We start from the raw sequence: 21,522 nt of genomic DNA on the forward strand, positions 1-21,522 counted from the left end.
AGAGATAAAGGTCATTGTTAGTCATACAGAGACAAACCTAATGCCAGTGATATATTGCAAAGTAATGACCAGCACTATGACAGCTGTGTATAGTGCACACTGTTAAATCCCATTTCCAGCCATATATTGCATAGAGAATCTCCACCCATCGCCTTGTGCTTACCGGCAAGTGCAACCAATTCCTCTTCTGTCTCCACAACATTCACTGATGACTACAAATACAGACCTATATACTATTGGAAAAAAAGGAAAAAAAGAAGTGGAGCGCTAGTTTGATCAAGTGACCACACTGATTAATGCAAATAAATTTATTGCAACATAACACAATAAAGTATATAAAACATACATACAATGATTCTACACTGGTTGGATATGGAGATATATATAAGAGCAATGGTCAATAGGATGTGGGACCAATCCAGGGTCCAAAGGTAGGTAAAGTTTACAATCAAGCTCTGTGTAAGTTCACCAATATAAAATTCCAGCAAGCCCATATATCAGTATTGCCAAAAGGATCCAAATAATGGGGAGCTGTAATCACCTGTCAAAATGCCAGTACTTACACTATATGGAAAGCGTCCGGCCAGTATATGGAGTGCACCGGGATCCGTTCCAGACGGGGACCGGGCGCACCAACCTGGCGTGACTGATCCTGGATGTGATAGCGGGTGTGATGACGGAAGCCGCTGACAAACTGCTGGCGGCTGAATGAAACTCTGTATGGCTGAACAGGTCTCGTGCTCCATACTCCGTGACTGTGAGAAACCTTTCCTGCAAACGGGTGGAGACAATGCTCTCGCTTGGCTTTCTCTGCCGCTAAATGAACATGCAGGTATGGGGGACAAATACACCAACTCCGTATCTAATAGAAGGAGATTCCTTCATGCGTTTCTCCGGGCTCAACAGATTCCCAGTTTCCTCAGAAGGCATATAGTGGCCGGACGCTTTCCATTGCTCTTATATATATCTCCATATCCAACCAGTGTAGAATCATTGTATGTTTTATATATTTTATTGTGTTATGTTGCAATAAATTTATTTGCATTAATCAGTGTGGCCACTTGAACAAACTAGCGCTCCACTTCTGTTTTTCCTATTGTTCTTTTAGCAGGTGCAGATCCTGCTAGTGTGAGCTGCTCTGTTTTGTCAAGAGGTTCATTTTCTGACTGACAGCGCACCAGGTTGTGTTTTACTATATACTATTGGAGCTTCATGGGCATTACTTGGCAGTGAATTTCAGAGATGAACATCAATGAAATATAATACATCCAAAGTACATTCAATTTCTCATCTCTTTTAGGAACTTTTGGCTCATGGAATATCCAACATTGTCTCGTCTCTATTTAACTGTTTTCCCAGCTCTGCTACTTTAGCTACAACAAACATTCTTGAAAGTGCTGGAGCTCATACCCAGGTGATTCTTATTGCATTGAATATTAATTAGTGTTTGTATTTTATGAATTGTGAAATATTCTGTGGCACAGTGCATTCTTTATGGGGTCCTTCTGCCAGTCCATGAACTCAAAATGGGAACCTTCTGGCAGCCCAATCAGATGGGGACCTCCTGTCAAACGATCAGACTAAGCAATATGGGCCTTCGGCCAGCCCATTTCGTAGCTATCCATACTCCCTTCTAATGACCATCATGACAGGCCCAGTATTGTACAAATCAGCCTAACCAAAACACATGAAGGGAGTGCCAGGTGCAGCACCTACTGACCCCTTGCATGCACCAAAGGGAGGCATGGTCTTGTGCAATAAGTGAAGCCCACAGCCTCTTCCAGTGCTGTTCATTAACACCCTCTGGAGGCGTGACACCAAAATCGCAGAGCAGCTCTACTACTTTAGTGTCACCCCCCCTCGGATGCTGTCACCTGGTGCGGCCCACTGCATATTACTGACTACCGTTGTTTCCCGCCCCAAAGCCGACACATAGAGAAGGAAGAAATTAATACTGTAGGTTAAACATAATTGACACTAAAAGAACCAATTCCAAGAGAACTCTTAGGAGTAAATTTACTAAAGTGAGAGTTTTTAGAAGTGAGTTTTAAAAGTGATGTTGCCCATAGCAACCAATCAGATTCTAGCTATTATCTTCTAGGAGGTGCTAGTTAAATAGAATCTGATTGGTTGTTTGGGCAACATCACTTCTAAAACTCACTTCTAAAAACTCTCACTTTAGTAAATGTACCCCTTATTGTGACCCTTAACAAAAGGGTCTTTAGCAACCAGCTGATTCAATGTATTAATGTGTGATTAGGAATATTTTATTTTGATTCTTAGGTTTATACATTGTACACATGTTTTAAGCAATTAGAGATAACACTTGTAATAATTTATTTGTTTATATTCACTGTACATTAAATATATTTTTTAAATTAACTGTTACACTGTGCTGCTGTTTTTTAACACACTAGAAAGCGGTTATTGTTTTCTTTTTTCTTTTGTATGTGTATTGGTTTCCAACCATTGTTATAACTGCTGCTCACTAATATATTACCAGTTAATCGGCTAATTGATAAGCTGAGAGAATCTTTGAATTTTTTGACTCACGCATTTTTTGATTTTTATATTTAATTGTGATCCTTTCCAGCGCCTAAGACTTGATTTTTCCTTTTTTTGTTTTTTACTAAAAGATTTATGTTTGTAATAAATCAGTTCTTCAGATGTATAACTGTTCTGAAAACACATAGTGAACATGATATCATTGTAATCTTTTTTTATTATTATTCAGCTTTCAGGGTTTTTCACTAGCAGTGTGGTACTAGTCGTTCTGATATGGGTTGGTCCACTCTTTAACTACTTACCAAAGGTGAGATTCCTCTGCAAGCCCAAAAATAAATATATAGATGTAATACAAACACACACCAAGAGGGCTCTGATAGTGTTGTAGTTAGTAGTAAAGATTTGTATATATTTAGATCAAATCTGGCAGGGATTTATGAATAGGAGCAACGTTATTGGCACTTTGTTAATTAAAACTGGTAAACACATGTTGTTTACCAAAACCTGATCACTCTGATGAAGTTTTGGTAAATGAAATGTGTTGGGTGGCCTCCTACATGTGTCCATCATGCTTGGTACTCCAGTAGCTGTTGATGGGAAGCAATAGCTGTCATATGGGAGATGAGGCTACACTTGGTGATAGCAATGTGATTTTGAGATAAGCTATACATTGTCTAAACTCTTGTAAGCATACTACAATGAGTGCTTATAGGTGAAATACATATTTTGATGATTTTATGGTGTTGCACCAGAAGTGATTTTAATATTTGTTGCGGAAAAGTCCAGTATTGGAGACACAAAGCTGTTGACCAAATTTTCATTGGCGTTGTATTGAAACCAGATAAGCACCCAGTTTTTTATCGAAAGTACACCTGCACCTGCTCTATGTTTGTGAGTGCAAATTTTACCAACATTTCGCACTGAGTGGACTTTAATTAGACTAAATTTTTTTGGTTTAGATATATATATATATATATGTATATATATAATAGCAGAAAGAGGTGGCACTGGAGGAATTTACTTTTCATGTATTTAATCGTCACCAACGTTTCAGGGCATCAGCCCTTTTATCAAGGTCATAAATATATATACATATATAGAAACACACACACACACACACACATATACATATATATATATATATATATATATATATATATATATATATCAATGGAAGAGCCTTTGTCCAGTGCCTATACATCTAACAATGGATGAATGTAAAGGGTAAGAATAAGTCCACTATAGCTTCTCTTTCTCCAATTTGCGGCAGCAACAGATCGCTGATAACATCTAGGAATTATAGAGAGAAGACTGCTCATAATGTAGTATGTAATGAAGTTAACAGACTGTTACCAGTTAAGCCAATTGCATGCGTACTTTGAATGAAAATGGTGACTGCTTATCAGAGAGATTTAAGCAATGTGGTCCAAATGGGATTTCTTTGCACATCCACATCTCAATGTCTAACAGTCCTCTATCTAATAAAGCTTGTATAAGAGACACTCTGGTGAATTACCATAAAAACCAGAATTTATTGGGTAAATAAATCTAATTGAATTTCACTTACAATATAAAAATATTATTACAGCTTAGCTGTTGCAGGGCTGGAAATGGTCTCTCCAACTCTCTCACATGTCCTGGCCCCAATCCAGTTCCACAGACAAGTGCATACAAAACCCAGAAACAATGTGCATTTCATTGCAGGAACTTCATCAGGGGTGTGCCCTCCCACCTCTGAAAAGCCTATTATAAAGTCAAAATTCCAAACCCTCGGTGGGAACACCAGCTGGTAAGATTGCGTCATCCAATCAACCTCTCCAAATAGTTAGCCTGTCAAACAGCTTTCAAAGAACATTTGCAACTTAACAATGATAATACATTGCCATGAATTACATTATACAATATTAAAAAAACTTCCAATACATTTTCTTCCACCATGGAAAGAGAATCATTGAGCTTCTATGATTACAGTAAATTGGTTTTAATTATAACCTTATTTTTTCCAGGCTTTTCGTTTCTCCTCTGTGGTAGTGCTGCCATAGAAAGCTGTAACATCTGCAACAACAAGACTGAGGGGTTTATGTACAAAGCATCAGGTTGAAAAAATGCCTGATGTTTAAAAGGGCAATGCTTTTACAAGCAAGACATGGCTAGTAAAAATATTGACCTTTAAAATATTGGGCATAAACACTTTCAGAAGCTCTGGGTTTTACAGTCCAAACCCCTTAGAGTGAGGTTACTTGATGACAAAAGTGATGGTCACATTAGTCACGTGTACATAACAATACCAACCCCAGACCCTGAACATATAGCTCACAGATCCGCATGGGAGACGTCCCATATATGCTACACGGGTGAAGCTGGGAAGGGTAATCTTACATTTTTCAAGAAAGGAAAACTCAATTTATTATGGTACAAAAGTAATTGAAGCCTCTAAATTGAGTAACTTCAATCCAAGGGCAAAATGTAATAGGGTTCCGAGTTTTATTTGTGAGACAAAACTCTGACCTTGTACATTTAAAGGGCCGGGTTTGTCCTACAACTGTAATAGCCTGCTAAATTGTGAGTTTGAGGCTATTGCATTATGCAAATCTGTGTAATTTTTCTCCTATTAAAACGCGGACCTTGTAATGCGACTTGCAATACAAGGTCCGAGTAATACAGAAACCTTCACAGATCAGTGAGATCCATGAAGGCTTCTGTGTTTAAAAAAATAGTAAACTGCAAAAATATAAAAATGATGTGCATAGCCCTTTCCCACAAGCATAACCAGCCCCAGGCTCTGTTGAGCCTGTCCTGGTTCTTAAAATACAGGGGAAAAAATGCATAGGGTACTCCTGTATTTAAGAACCAGCACCAGGCTTTGTTGAGCCAGTCCTGGTTCTGGAAATACAGGGGACAACATGAGTAGAGGTCCCCTGTATTTTCCATAACCAGCAGCGGACTCTTTCTAGCGGGGGTGTAATTCCACTGCCTGGGTACCCTTTCACCAGGTCCCCTGGCCAAAACATTGACACAACCACTAGTCAGCCCAGGCCGGGGATCCATGGGGAGGTGGGGTCCCCCTAACAAAGGGGTTCCCACTCTCCAGGGTACACCCCAGGCATTGGCTGACGCTGGGTAGTGGGTGCCAGGTTGATTGTGTAAAAATAAAATGGCTAATATTGTCTTTTACTGGAGAACTAGAAGTCCCAGCAAGCCTCCCCCGCATGCTGGTACTTGGAGAACCACAAGTACCGGCATGCAGGGCATTAAGGGTACGCTGGTACCTGTAGTTCACCTTCAAAAGAAATATTAAAATAACCACAAGACTCACACATCGTGACAGTAAAATTTTATGAAAACATACAGTATATGCATACTTACATTCATACTCACACTCACATTCACGCATACTCGCCTATAATGCCTGTAGCCATTCATTTCCACTTGTCCAATAGCATCCACGTAATCTGTCAAAAAAAAAAATCCGTGCTCACCTACTCCTTGTTCCAGTCCTCTTCTGTCCCTGTAGACATCCACGTCTTCAGGGAAAGGGGGACAAAAAGCCATTACCCGAGCCCACGGACCGAACCTCGCGAATGGGTGCACAGCTGCTGCATTTCCCATATAAATGCTTTGGCTGAGCGTTCATTGGCTAAGAGAGGCGAACCTCCGCCTCTCTCAGCCAATGAATGGTACCCACCATTGACTTGAATGGTGAGAACTGCTAGGTTACTAAAGGTTACCTAGCGGTTCCCACCATTGAAGCCAATGGTGGAACTGCTCATTGGCTATGAGAGGCAAAGGCCCACCTCTTTCAGCCAATGAACGCTCAACCAAAACATTAATATGTTAAATGCAGCGGCTGGGCCCTCATTTGTGAGGTACCATCCTTAGACGAGGGTACCTGTCCGTGGGCTCATGTAATGGCGCGTTATAGTATAAAGGGTTGCTGTTTGTATTGAAAAGAAAGTGAAATAAAATTTGTAACAATCAAAACCGGTGAAAAAGAGTGATTAATTGTTATAGGGTGCGAGGCAAAATATAGAGGTGATACAAACAATTAAGTAAAGAAAAAAATATATACAGATTTTAAAATTGTACCATGAACTTCTAGGAATATAAATTACAAGGACCATCCGGACACAGAACTAGAACCAAGTCTTAAAAAGCTCTGGTATTCCTAGCATAGGTTGAGTCTCCCATATCCAAAATGCTTGAGACCAGGGGTATTTTGGAAATCGGAATATTCCGTATTTTATAATATATGGAATATTAATATAATAATATAATGAAATATCATGGGAATGGGACCCAAATCTAAACACAAAATGCATTTATGTTTTATATACACCTTATATACACAGCATACAGGTAATTTTATACAATATTTTCAATAATTTTGTGGCTCAAACAAAGTGTAGATAGATTAAATCATTTTTTTTCATATATACCTTATACACACAGCCTGCAGGTAATTTTATACTTAATTTTAATAATTTTAAGCCTTAAACAAAGTTTGTGTATCTTGAGCCATCAAAAAGCAAAGATTTAACTATCTCAGCCATGCTAAAGAAATTCCGTATTTTGGAATATTACATATTTCGGAATATTTGGATATGGGAGACCCAATCTGTATTCTTGCTTGAAAGAGATACATCAAATTTTTACCAACAAAAGAAAATGTTTCTAATCATTATTTATTACTCAATAGGCCCCTTTGTTACTTTTCACAGGCAGTGTTGGCATGTATAAATGTTGTAAGCCTCCGACAGATGTTCCTGCAGTTTCAGGAGCTTCCAGAATTATGGAGAATAAGCAAGACTGACTTTGTGAGTATTCCTAACACATTAATATAATAAGCAATTTACATGTGGGACAATATTTAAAGTAAAATAATCTTAATTTTGTATAACATTTTAAAGCATTATTGTTTAATATTAATTTTGTGGCCTTCAAATAATATAATTATATGTTGTGTAATGAAGGTAAGAAATGGGTGGAAAGGCAGTACAGATACAAATACCTAGTAAAGGTACTATGCATATGCTGGGTCACTTCAGTCTTCCACCTGCTCTGCCCCCACTCTGTCCAGCCCTGCCCCCATTCTGTCTGACCGGTTCCCTCTCTATCCTCTGCTCTGCCCTCCAATCTCCTGTCCTGCTCTGACACTCCCACTCCGTCCCCCCACCAGCTTCGTTCTGCCTCCCCCCATACATATCCCATTCCTGGCTGCTCGGTGGGTCCTCCTCCTCTCCAGCTAGGGTCTTTCCCATCTCCCTAGCAGAGAGTTGTTAGAGGGGTGGCATGCACCATGGCTTCCACTGAACATGCATGTTGGAGATGGGACAGACCTTACAGAACTATTATATTTATACAGGTGTGTATCTATAATGGGTGCAGGGGGATGTCTTCCTCATTTATTTTCTTGTGTGTGTGTGTGTACATGTGTGTATACTTCTCATTGTCTTGTAACTGTACTGTTCAGAGCTATGGGCCTCCGAGGGAGTTGGCTCTGGGTCGCTGTTCTCATTGTTGGTCTCTCACCTTTCCGATTTGTCATCACCATCATTTTCTGTCACTGCGACCTATGATATAAATGGCATGAGCTTCCATTTAGTGTGGACCTGGCTGCCACTCAGTCAGGATGAATTAGACTTCTTATCTGGCATTGGTGCTCTGCATAGCCCTATTGAAGCCCAAAGTCACCAGACACTCTCCAGGTGCAATCACTACCCCCACTCATCCCCCAAGACAATAAGGGGTATATTTACTAAAAAGTGAGAGTTTTTAAAAGTGGAGATGTCGCCCATAACAACCAATCAGATTCTAGTTAACATTTAACTAGCACCTTCTAGAAGATAATAGCTAGAATCTGATTGGTTGCTATGGGCAACAGCTCCACTTTTAAAAACTCTCACTTTAGTAAATTTACCCCCAAGGGTCAGACAGGGGAGATGCACTAAGCCTTTGAAAGAGATAACATGGAGAGTGATAAAGTACCAACCAATCAGCTCCTAACTGCCATGTCACAGGCTGTTTAAAAAATGACAGGAGCTGATTGGTTGTTACTTTATCACCCTCCATGTTATCACTCTCCAAGGCTTAGTGCATCTTCCATAGAGCAAAATAATTCCACTCATCAAGAAGCTTGGAACCCATAAAGTAACCTAGAATGTTGGGAGCTACTTTTATATTACAGTATTTATGTACATTTTGCCCAGGTCTTTCTTATCTAGAAGTACAATAGCATGTGCTGATTTTCTTTTACAGTCTGTGTGGGTGGTAACATGGCTGGCGGTAGTCATCCTCAATGTGGAAATGGGCCTGGCTGTGGGTGTAGTTTTCTCAATGATGACTGTAGTTTGCCGGACACAAAGGTAAACATTCCAGAACATGAAATATAAAAGGCAAAAGGTAGTGCTCAAGTCAAGATACAATCTGTAACGTTGAAAAATTAAACTGCAAAACATATTATAGGGTGATTGTTTTTTCCTTTCAGAGTGCTAGTAGCTTTCTTTGTATTTCTAGAGCCCAATGTTCTGTTCTGGGAAGAGCTATCAACACTGAAATATACAGACCAATTGAACAAAATGACAAGGTACAGACAAACTTTCAGGCAAAAATCTGCATTATAGGCTTAAAGAGTAAACTATTCCAGGGTCCTGTGGTACTCCAGCTGCTGTGGTACTACACATCCCTGCATTCCCTTCCAAAGGTTTAGCATGGCCTAACAGCAAAACTGTGGCTGAGGTTTTTGTCCTCCCTGAGCTCGCCTTAGGACAACTGCGTTATGGTTTGACAGCTGTACCGCAGGTTTCCTACACAGCAGGCCCAGCGACGGGGGTGCAAAGGGGACACTTTTACCAGGGAACCACTTTAACCCTAAGGAATTTCGGGGGCCCAGTTCATGTGTTCCCCTTGCCTCTGCAACCTGCTGTGTAAGCAGGGCACCTGGCACGACGATTGCGGCTAGATCCACCCGGCAGTGAGAGGGAGGCTGTGCCGGAGCAGCGCGTATGACGTCGTGACTTCGAATCAGAGTGGAGCCGCCGGGTCTTAGCCGCCCGCCAAGGAAAACTGAGGAACACAGGCAGCGCAGCAGGTAAGTGTTGGCCGGGGCCAGGCTGGGCTAGAGAGTCATGGGGTGAGTGGTGGGGAGCTGCAGATGAAGGGGTGGCAGACACAAGGGCTGGGGAAGAGGGGTGTGTGTGATGGGCTGGTGAAGAGGGGTGTGTGACAGACACAGGGGGCTGGGGAAGAGGGGTCTGTGTGACAGGCTGGGAAAGGGGTGTGTGACAGACACAGGTGCTGGGGAAGAGGAGTGTGTGACAGACACAGGTGGCTGTGGAAGAGGGGTGTGTGTGACAGGGTGGGGAAGAGAAGTGTGTGACAGGCACAGGTGGCTGGGGAAGAGGAGTGTGTGACAGGGTGCGGAAGAGGGGTGTGTGTGACAGGCTGGGGAAGACGGGTGTGTGTGACAGGCTGGGGAAGACGGGTGTGTGTGACAGGCTGGGCAAGACAGGTGTGTGTGACAGGCTGGGGAAGACGGGTGTGTGTGACAGGCTGGGGAAGACAGGTGTGTGTGACAGGTTGGGGAAGACCGGTGTGTGACAGACACAGGTGGCTGGGGAAGAGGGCTCTGTGTGACTGGCTAGGATAAGGTCTAGGAAAGGGGATAGAGGGCCCCAAAAACATGAGTGTACCAGTCCCCAAAATTTGTTGGCAGCCCTGCTACCCAGCATTATACCATGTGCAAATTAATTTTAGTTGGACATACGCTCTGAAATATGACAATTATCTTTTGCTAATAATGTGAAGTGAAACATAATTTGTAGGATCATCCATAGGATCAGTAACAGAAATTGTTTTTCCTTTCTCCTGGCATGTCTCAGGTATGACAATGCCTTATTTAGCTAAAATGACATAACAATTTACCTTTATTTGAGTTCACATTCTCTGTGTCACATGTCACCAGAAGCTGGAAGCTTTTACTTTAGTAATTTTCATTTCAATCATCTAATAAGAGTTTCTATAGCACAGTAATCTCTGATTGGCTGATGGAGTAAAGAACCCCCTTATATATGTGATATATTGGGCCAGTTCCAATGATCCACAGAAGCCGGTATATCGGTAAAATGTAATATGTTGGATTTCCCTGATTTGTAGAAAATGGTGGAAAAGAGGAGAAATCACATAATGGGGCTTTGCTGGAGCTGTGCTATAAAAACTGATAAGTCATATTTAGCTATGCTCGAGTCTATACAGTGGTAAGCTGGGGCTGCATTATATAGGAATAAAACTTTTCCATTTGTAAATAATAGTTTGAGGTTTTTCTAGGTATCTTAATAGTAACTCTTACACATAAAGCAATGTCTAGTGCATAGCTTATATTCTACTTCAATCAGACAGTTGAGTCTGCGCTTTTCAAGTAGACTATTAATATATATATATATATATATATATTATATATATATATATATATATTATATATATATATATATATATAATATATATATATATATATATATATATATATATAAAACGTGGGAGGCACATATAGAAACCGTCGTAATCCCTACACCGTTCACCTGATTTGGATGTAATTACCCTCAAATTAAATCTGAAAGCCTGCAGTTAAACACATCTTGTATGTTTCATTACAAAGCCATTGTGGTGGTGGCCAAAATATGAAAATTCTGTCAATGTCCCAATATTTATGCACCTGACTGTGTATATATATATATATATATATATATATATATATATATATATATATATATATATATATATAGATCCAGGAAGGCGGCACTCAGAGACTTGAAATGTAGTAAAAACTCCAGTTTTATTGACCGACGTTTCGGAGGACGTAGCTCCTTTTTCAAGACACTGACATACATAAACATAAAACATGAACAGGTTTAAATACCTGACAGACATCTCTGAAACACCTCTCAATGGTCGAAAACGCCGCGCGTGCTTCCGGCGAGCAGGGCGGGCACCCACGGGACATAGTCACGTGTATCCCCACACGTCGCCGCAAGCCGAAATTTTTTCCCAGAATAAGGATGTAAAAAACTGTCACCAGTGACCATATAGCGGCAAGTCAGACATCCAGTACATTTGAAACACCCATGTTTGCGTTGTAAGAAATGAGTCGGAGTCACCTTTGAAAATCCAGTAATATCCGTTTTAACTAAAAAATCCTTAATATTACGACCCCTCGTATAACAAGGGCGAATCCTAGTGTCAGCCAAAAATGAAAGTTCAGGGTCAGACTGAACCAAAGGCCACATGCATATTGTTTGTATAATGTGCTGATTTCTATATTGTGTTCTAGGTATTTGTGCATTGGGGAGTGATTTTCATATGATACTTTGTCCCCCCTTTAACTAAATGACCTCTGAGATGCCACTTCTTAAACAGATCTCTGGGGTGCAGTCCTGGTCTTTTTGGGTGGGATTGCTTCCTCTATATGGTTTATTACTATTCATCATGTAACTGTGTCTTTCATGCTTTGATTGTTGTTGTTATTATTGTTTTTAACTGTTTGTTGTTACGATATCCTCTGATGCTCTGAGCTTTGTTTGTTGCCATGGTAGCATCTGACAACAGTTCCGACCATTGGTGTAGCCGTCTGACGCGGCTTGCGGCGACGTGTGGGGATACACGCGACTATGTCCCGTGGGTGCCCGCCCTGCTTGCCGGAAGCATGCGCGGCGTTTTCGACCATTGAGAGGTGTTTCAGAGATGTCTGTCAGGTATTTAAACCTGTTCATGTTTTATGTTTATGTATGTCAGTGTCTTGAAAAAGGAGCTACGTCCTCCGAAACTACGATCAATAACACTGGAGTTTTTACTACATTTCAAGTCTCTGAGTGCCGCCTTCCTGGATCTGTATTTGGGACACGCTGCTGCTACCCTATAGGAGGGCACCAGAGCCATTTTTCAGTATGCATTGCCTGTGGAGTGCCGGTCTGTGGACTATTATATATATATATATATATATATATATATATATATATATACAGTATATATATTATTTATACATATATAATTGTATTTATTTATTACCAGTTATTTATATAGTGCACACATATTCCACAGTGCTTTACAGAGAATATTTGGTCATACACATCAGTCCCTGCCCCAGTGGAGCTTACAGTCTATGGAACTCATTTAGACCCACTCGCTAGATGCGTATGCTTGCTCGATCCATACGCAAATTCGGCTAAGTGACGGCAAGGCAGGTGATCGCACGGCAAGGCATAAGCACGCCCAGTATGTCTTGGCGTGCGATCGCCCTGTGTATGCAGACGGCCACCAGCCTGTCTTAAGATGCCCTCTTGTGCATGTCATCTCCAGGAAGTGTATGCAACCATCGGTACATCGAGGACCATCGGAAGTGTGCACAGCACTTGTGGTTGACTATACCCTACCGCAAGCACTGCGAGCACTTCAGTGTGAAATACAACCAAGTGACATGTACTATGATGCTGCCTCTTAATTATGCACACCTCAGAAACGGCGTTGAGATGCTTAGGCACGCCTGCGTTCGCATCTCCACTCCCCCGTTTCTATCGCCCAGCCCCTGTCACCACCAACAAACGGCTTCTCCTGTCACTCACTCTGCTGGGCAGTCTACGCGCAGCGACCGGACGATTTCCAATCTCTTGCAGTGGTTCACGAACGCGCGATGCATGTGCACAATGCAAACCATCGGCAGCTACGAGCGAACGCATCCTAGCGAGAGAGTCTGAATCAGGTCCTATATTCCTCATCACATGCTCACACACATATACAATAGGGTTCATTTTTGTTGGGAGACAATTAATCTACCAGTATATTTTTGGAGTGCGGGAGGAAACCAGAGAAACCCACGCAAGCACAGGGAGAAAATACAAACTCCACACAGTTAGGGCCATAGTGGGAATCAAGCCCTCGAGCTCATTGCTGTGAGGCAGTAATTCTAACTATTACACCTTCTGTGCTGCCCATAATATATAAATATATATATTGTGATAGGATCACTGGTAAAGTGGTTTGTGGCAGGTACATTTGTCCCAGATTCCTGTCTTTTGTGTTTTAAACCCCCAGGAGAAAGTCTGCAGTGTAGCAGGCTTGAGTTTCGGCTTTTTGAAAAGCCGGTTCGGGACCTGGGGGTTGTGGGTGAGAGGAGAGGGAGGGCTCCACCCACGGCCACTCCAGGTTTTGGTTCTCGCAGCCTGGTAACAGGCTTGTTAGTTTTTCACCTGAGAATGGCCAATATAAGCCTAGTGTGTTTAGGGCTGATTGTCTCACCTGGGAGAGCAGACAGGGAGTTTGCTCAGAGACACTTGGATACCTAACTGTGAGTGTTGTACTGTGCTTTTGTTGCTGGCGAGGGCATTAGGCCCTGCCAGGTTCTGGTAGTGAGGGAACTACCTGTGAAGTTAGTGCCCCGACAGGGCTAGGATTTATATTTATGTTTTCTTTATGTTTCTGACATTGTACAATAAAGACTGGCGCCGACCAGCTTGTACTTGCATCCAGACTGGTGTGCTGCTTCCCTGCTGCTGTGTGTGTGTGTAAGGAAGGAGTCCTCTACCCAGGAGAGGGACCCCCTAACCTAACTGTGTCACAATATGGTGGAGAATGCGGGCACCCACACACACTGAAGTTGCAGCAAGAGGAAAACTTTCCATTTAAAAATTAAAGGGACAGACACCCAATTTGTGAGTGTGGAAATAACACTGTGTCCTTGGAGTCCCATAGAGGAGGCGTCAGCCAATGCTCAGAGAGGCAAGGTTCAGCTTCCAACCTACACCCCGGGACAAAATGGAGGACATTATTAAAGCCTTGCTCCAAGCTACAGCAGCTCAGCAGGAGACAAACAAACTTCAGCAGGAATCTACCAGGGCTCAGCAGGAAGCTACAGCAGCTCAGCAGGAATCTACCAGGGCTCAGCAGGAATCCACCAGGGTGCAACTGTTGGCCTTGGAGACAGCCCAGAGGCAACAACAGGTCGCCATTGAGGAAACCCGCCAGGCCTTAGCGGAAAACAGCCAGGCCATAAGAGAGGTGGTACAGCACCTGGTCGCCCGGCCCAGAGATGTTACTACTGGCCCTCCCACCACCACTCACTCCGTACGAGCCAGTCACTTCCTCCAAAAGATGACTTCAGGCGATGATGTGGAGGCCTATCTCGCCGCATTTGAAAGAACGGCCGAAAGGGAGAGTTGGCCCAAGGAGCAGTGGGCAAGTCTGGTGGCACCTTTTTTGTCTGGGGAGCCACAAAAAGCATATTTCGACTTATGCCTGGCTGATGCCAAGGACTATAAAAAACTAAAACAGGAGATCCTAACTCGCTTGGGAGTCACCACCTTTGTTCGTGCCCAACGGGTCCACCGCTGGGAGTTCCATAAGGACAAGCCTCCACGTTCACAGATGCATGACCTCGTCCATCTGTCCTCAAAATGGCTACAGCCCGAGACGCTGATGGGACCACAGATCGTGGAAAGGGTCATGATGGACCGGTACCTGTGATCATTACCTGTGACTCTGCGCAAGTGGGTGAGCCATGCAGACCCTAAGTCCGCGGACCAGTTGGTCGAGCTGGTGGAGAGGTACGTGGCGGCTGAGGAGCTGATGAGTATGCCCCACCGAGCCCCGATGGCGCACCAGGGAACTCCCACAGACACTGGTAAGACTGTTCCAGGGGAGAAGGGTGCTGGGTGGTGGAATGTACCTAAGACTGAGGGTGTAGAACCTGGAGACAGGCCTGCCAGGCCAGGAAGGTTCTTGCCTCGTAAACGACTAGACATTAATATGACTCAGTGTTTCCGATGTGGTGGCTTCGGCCATATTGCCGCTAATTGTGCACTTACAACTGAACCTATGCAATGTGATACTGCTCATGTCTACCGCAGGGGGTCTTTCTTTGCACAGATAGCCTGTACGGCTGACCGCCAGGCTGTGACTGATAAGCACATGTGTGTACTCACTGTAGATGGCAACCGAGTAGAGGCACTGTTAGACTCTGGTAGCTTGGTGACACTTATAAAAGCTGAGCTGGTGAACCCCTTGCGGCCTGAGGGGAAAACTGTTGGTGTGACCTGCATACATGGGGATATTCGATATTATGTTACTGCCGAGGTGAACATCGAGACACCATGTGGTTCTGCTATAGTTTCTGTAGGTTTGGTACATGGTCTGATGTACGATGCAATATTGGGGAGAGACTTTGCTCACTTCTGGAAGTTGTGGGAAAGCCGTTTTGTTCCAGAGGTGAGCAACCCTGATCCATTTGAGAAGGTTGTCGATGTAGTGGAGGAGGGAGTTTCTTCTGAGTCAGAGTTATTCCCTTTTTCTACTATGATTGGCGAACTAGAGAATGCGGAGCGTGACGGTGGCCCGCCAACTGATGTGCCTCCCATTGAGGTGGGAAGTGTTGTTGGGCCAGATTATCGTCTGCCTGATTTAGAGGTCAGAAGAGAGGTCTTTGCCGTGGAGCAGTTGAATGACCCTACTTTGGTAAAAGCCAGGGAGAATGTAAAAGTAGTTGATGGTAAACCCGTAGACCCTGATAGTCCTTTGTCCTATCCCCACATGGCAATGTGGCAGGATTTGTTATATCAGGTGACTAAGAAGGGGGAAGATGTTGTGGAACAACTAATAGTTCCCAAAGCCTACAGAAGAACAGTGTTGGATCTGGCCCATGGTCATATAACGGCAGGCCATCTAGGGGTAGAGAAAACCACTGAGCGAATAATACAGAGGTTTTTCTGGCCCGGGCTTCATAAAGAGGTATCTGACTTTTGCGCATCCTGCCCTGAGTGTCAGTATCATGCTCCCAGGCCACATTTTAAGGGTCCACTAGTTCCATTGCCTATCATAGAGGTGCCGTTTGAAAGAATAGCGATGGATTTGGTTGGACCCTTAATGAAGTCTGCCAGGGGACACCAGTATATTCTGGTCATAATGGATTACGCTACCAGGTACCCGGAAGCGATCCCGTTGCGAAATACGTCAACTGAGACCATTGCCAGAGAGCTAGTTCATGTCTTTAGCAGGCTGGGTATACCTAAGGAGATACTAACTGACCAGGGTACACCGTTTATGTCCAAAGTCATGAAAGAGTTATGCCGCCTGTTCAAAATCGAACAGTTAAGAACTTCGGTTTATCACCCCCAAACCGATGGGCTGGTCAAGAGGTTTAATAAGACGTTAAAACACATGCTTAGGAAAGTGGTTGACAAGGATGGTAGGGATTGGGATTACTTAATGCCGTATTTATTGTTGGCCATAAGAGAAGTTCCCCAGTCCTCCACCGGGTTTTCACCCTTCGACTTGTTGTATGGGAGACACCCAAGGGGGTTACTAGACATTGCCAAAGAGACATGGGAGGGGCAGTCCAGTCCTTACAAAATGGTGATTGAGTATGTTTCTCAAATGCAGGAGAGAATTGCTGCGGTAGTGCCGATAGTGAGAGAGCACCTGGAACAGGCTCAACAGGCACAGCAGAGGGTATACAACCGCAATGCTCGGTTACGCAGCTTTGCTCCTGGGGACAGAGTGTTAGTATTGGTTCCCACTGTGGAAAATAAACTTTTGGCTAAATGGCAAGGGCCCTTTGAAATCTTAGAAAGCGCGGGGCAGGTCAATTACAAAGTTTACCAGCCGGGGAAAACGAAAGCCGGAACAGATATACCATATAAATCTGTTAAAGCCCTGGAAAGATAGAACGGTACTGTCGGCCGTCCGAGACCCTCCAGTAAGTCCAGGGCCCTTAGTTCCCGAAGTGACAGTGGCAAAAACCCTGTCGGCAATTCAACAACAAGAGGTCAAGGAGTTTCTGATTAGAAATAGGGTGCTGTTCTCTGACGTACCTGGGAAAACCTCGGTCATTAAACATGACCCAGGGGTTAAAGTTAATCTAAAGCCCTATAGGTTACCAGAAGCACAAAGAGAATCGGTGTCGAAAGAAATTAAAAATATGCTAGAGTTAGGGGTTATTGAAGAATCACATAGTGAATGGTCAAGTCCCATTGTGTTGATTCCAAAGCCCGACGGGAGTGTGCGTTTCTGCAATGACTTCAGAAAGTTGAACAGTGTTTCAAAGTTCGATACCTACCCGATGCCAAGAGTGGATGAACTGATTGAGAGACTAGGGACGGCAAGGTATTTAACCACTCTTGACCTAACCAAAGGGTATTGGCAAGTACCGTTAACCGAGAGCGCCAAACAAAAGACAGATTTTTCAGTGCCAGAGGGCTTGTTTCAGTACAAGATGTTGCCCTTCGGGCTACATGGGGCACCTGCTACCTTCCAAAGAATGATGGACAGGATTCTAAGGCCCCATAGATGGTATGCGGCTGCTTATCTGGATGACGTGGTCGTTCATAGTCCTGATTGGCAGTCTCACTTACCCAGGGTACAAGCAGTGTTGGACTCCATCTATAAGGCAGGTTTGACAGCCAACCCAAAAAAGTGTTGTCTAGGCATGGAGGAAGTAAAATATCTGGGATACACAATTGGCAGAGGCCTGATAAAGCCTCAGCTCAATAAAGTTGATGCCATACAAAACTGGCCACGGCCTCTGAATAAGAAGCAGGTGAGAGCCTTCTTGGGAATTACGGGGTACTACAGGAGGTTTATACCCAACTTTGCCACCATGGCAGTCCCACTGACTGACCTGACCAAAGGCAAACAAAAAGTCATGGTAGAATGGAGTCCCGAGGCAGAGAAAGCTTTTCAGGAGTTGAAAGTAGCGTTGTGTTCCCAACCAGTCCTGATGACTCCTAATTTTGAAAGGGAATTCATAGTACAAACCGATGCATCAGAAGTAGGTATAGGAGCGGTCCTGTCCCAGAACAAGGAGGGTGAGGAACACCCTATTTTCTATCTTAGCAGAAAGTTGAATGTACATGAGAGAAACTATGCCACAGTGGAGAAGGAGGCGTTGGCCATAAAGTGGGCGTTAGAGGCTCTCAGGTACTACTTGGTCGGAAGAAAGTTCAAATTGATCACTGACCATGCCCCTCTGAAGTGGATGTCTGAAAATAAGGACAGTAATGCGAGAATTACAAGATGGTTCTTGGCGTTACAAACTTTTAAATTTTCAGTGGAACACAGGCCAGGAAGCCAGCTGGCCAATGCTGATGCGTTGTCACACGTTCATTGTTTGGGGGCTTCAGTTGTTCTGCCCCACAGGTCGAAACAAAGGGGGGGATATGTGATAGGATCACTGGTAAAGTGGTTTGTGGCAGGTACATTTGTCCCAGATTCCTGTCTTTTGTGTTTTAAACCCCCAGGAGAAAGTCTGCAGTGTAGCAGGCTTGAGTTTCGGCTTTTTGAAAAGCCGGTTCGGGACCTGGGGGTTGTGGGTGAGAGGAGAGGGAGGGCTCCACCCCGGCCACTCCAGGTTTTGGTTCTCGTAGCCTGGTAACAGGCTTGTTAGTTTTTCACCTGAGAATGGCCAATATAAGCCTAATGTGTTTAGGGCTGATTGTCTCACCTGGGAGAGCAGACAGGGAGTTTGCTCAGAGACACTTGGATACCTAACTGTGAGTGTTGTGCTTTGCTTTTGTTGCTGGCGAGGGCATTAGGCCCTGCCAGGTTCTGGTAGTGAGGGAACTACCTGTGAAGTTAGTGCCCCGACAGGACTAGGATTTATATTTATGTTTTCTTTATGTTTCTGACATTGTACAATAAAGACTGGCGCCGACCAGCTTGTACTTGCATCCAGACTGGTGTGCTGCTTCCCTGGTGCTGTGTGTGTGTGTAAGGAAGGAGTCTTCTACCCAGGAGAGGGACCCCCTAACCTAACTGTGTCACAATATATATATATATATATATATATATATATATATATATATATTATTATCCTTATGGCACCACAAGGGATCTGCTGCAGCCCCTTACAAAGTACATAGATAGAGACCATATGAACAAAACAAGAATAAAGTAACATAGAGTACAGATCATTGCAGGACATGGACATTGCTGCATCAGCAGTCATAATACCCAAGGGATAGGTGCTGTTGAAGGCATTGGAGGGGAGATGATGGTATAAGGGAGGGAAAGCAAAGCACATGAGGGAAGAGGGTCCTGCTCGTGAGTGCTTACAGTCTAAAGGGGAGGGGCAGACAGACACGGGTGACACAGGGGGGAGAGAGTTAGCAATGAGCATGGAGCAGTGAGTTAGGATGAGAGCTGGTTGGCTTTGATAAAGAAGTGGATCTTGAGAGCCCGTTTGAAGCTTTGTAGAGAGGTGGAAAGTCTGAAAAGTAAAGGATCAGCCTGGGCAAAGTTTGGTGGAGAGGTGGCATTCAATTGTGGAGTGAAAATATCCACAAGAGGAAGGAGCTCAACCCATACTCGCCTACTTTTCAAAACTATTTTCAAGGAATTTGTAGGTGGCAGAATGTGGTGCATGAAGAGCGCCAGGCTGCTGAGGGTGTGTGTCATACCCCGCCCAAAGGGTGTGTCTAGCTCCACCTGTGGGCGTGTCTAGCTCTACCCATTCTACGTCTGGAATCAGCATTTGCATATAACACAATATTGAGACTGATTAAGAGAATTGTCTGGACCCTTTAAAAATGAACTGCCGATATCTTATTATACCTATTATGAACAGTGGGGATGATTCAGACCCGCTCGCGAGCGCAGGACGCTCACAAGCGGGTCGATGGTGCCGAATTGCGCATGCACACGACGGAGGGAGCTCCGTCGTGCGCATGCGCGAGACCCGAATAACGACGGCCAAGCCGTCGTTATGGGTCTCGCACCAAAGGGGGCGTGCTGTCGATGGTGAGTGACAGCACGCCCCCTTTGGTGGGCATGCCGGGGGCGTGGCTGCCAGACGGAGGCGTTCCCATGGGAACGCCTACCATCTGAGTCCGGCCCCACTGACATCAGTAGTGATGTCAGTGGGAGTGATTTTGGCTCTGATAGAGCCAAAATCACACCAGGGCTTGCGGTCACCGAGACCCTACCGCAGGGTCTTTGCGCAAGCCCGATGGTCGCGATGGTCTTGACCATCGCGACCATCATCATGGACGCTCGCTATAGCTGTGGGTGGTAACCCACAGCTATGCGAGCGTCCATGAGGCCGCTCCAAGTTGAGGGAGGAGGGCCCTGATTCAGAGCGAGCGCTCTGGTCAGAGCGTTCGGCTCTGAATCAGGCCCAGTGTACAGTATATGTGATTAAGAACATACAAGAAATATGTATTTGGAGAAGTAACTTCTTTGCCATTACGAGATATACCCATTAGGAGGGCTTGTGGGCTTTTTTTTTTTTCTACCTATGCGTGTCCTGCACAATACAAAAGCACAATGGCAAAATGTTCTGTGTAAATATAGCCATTGTGTCCATCTCTGAACAGACAATGTTTCTCCAGTGCAGGGAGTACCAGCAATATGGAAGGTTATGGACAAGGTGAGGTCAAATTTATTCAAAAATCATATTGGACCAAAGTGCTGAGTGTCACAGGCATTACCTGCCCTCAGAGAGGGCCCTTTCACAGTGCAGTTAATGCCTGTTACACTCTGACACAGACACACACAGACAGACACACACTCACTAAAAAACATGAATGCAACATGCAAATAAATACAGCCAGCATGATTTATTAAAGCCCCCCTCCCCCCAGTAGTGCCCCTTATACAGTGCCCCCAGTAGTGGTCCCCCTATGCAGTGCCCCTTATACAGTTCCCCCTTATACAATGCCCCCAGTAGTGCCCCTTATGCAATGCCCCCTTATACAATGCCCCCAGTAGTGCCCCTTATGCAGTGCCCCTCTATGTAGTGGTCCTCCTATGCAGTGCCCCTTATACAGTGCCCTCAGTAGTGCTCCTTATACAGTGCCCCAAGTAGTGGTCCCCCTATGCAGTGTCCCCAGTAGTGCCAGTGCCTCCTATGCAGTGCCCCCAGTAGTGCCCCTTATACAGTGCCCTCAGTAGTGCTCCTTATACAGTGCCCCAAGTAGTGGCCCCCCTATGCAGTGCCCCCAGTAGTGTCTCATATACAGTGCCCCCAGTAGTGAAAGTGCCCCC

General features: G+C 44.2%; 1 protein-coding gene across 1 annotated transcript in view; it reads left to right on the forward strand.

The window, feature by feature from the left end:
- Positions 1–21,522, forward strand: part of LOC148534632 (solute carrier family 26 member 10-like) — a 58,133-nt gene that overhangs the window by 23,403 nt on the left and 13,208 nt on the right. Inside the window, exons 8-12 of the mRNA XM_088466166.1 lie at positions 1,301–1,414; positions 2,735–2,812; positions 7,224–7,319; positions 8,761–8,867; positions 9,019–9,088. Of these exons, the coding sequence (XP_088322292.1) occupies positions 1,301–1,414; positions 2,735–2,812; positions 7,224–7,319; positions 8,761–8,867; positions 9,019–9,088 (465 nt within the window). The remainder of the gene's footprint in view (positions 1–1,300; positions 1,415–2,734; positions 2,813–7,223; positions 7,320–8,760; positions 8,868–9,018; positions 9,089–21,522) is intronic.

Source organism: Taudactylus pleione, unplaced genomic scaffold (assembly GCF_031769625.1).
Source record: "Taudactylus pleione unplaced genomic scaffold, aTauple2 ptg000065l, whole genome shotgun sequence".
Classification (NCBI taxonomy): domain Eukaryota; kingdom Metazoa; phylum Chordata; class Amphibia; order Anura; family Myobatrachidae; genus Taudactylus; species Taudactylus pleione.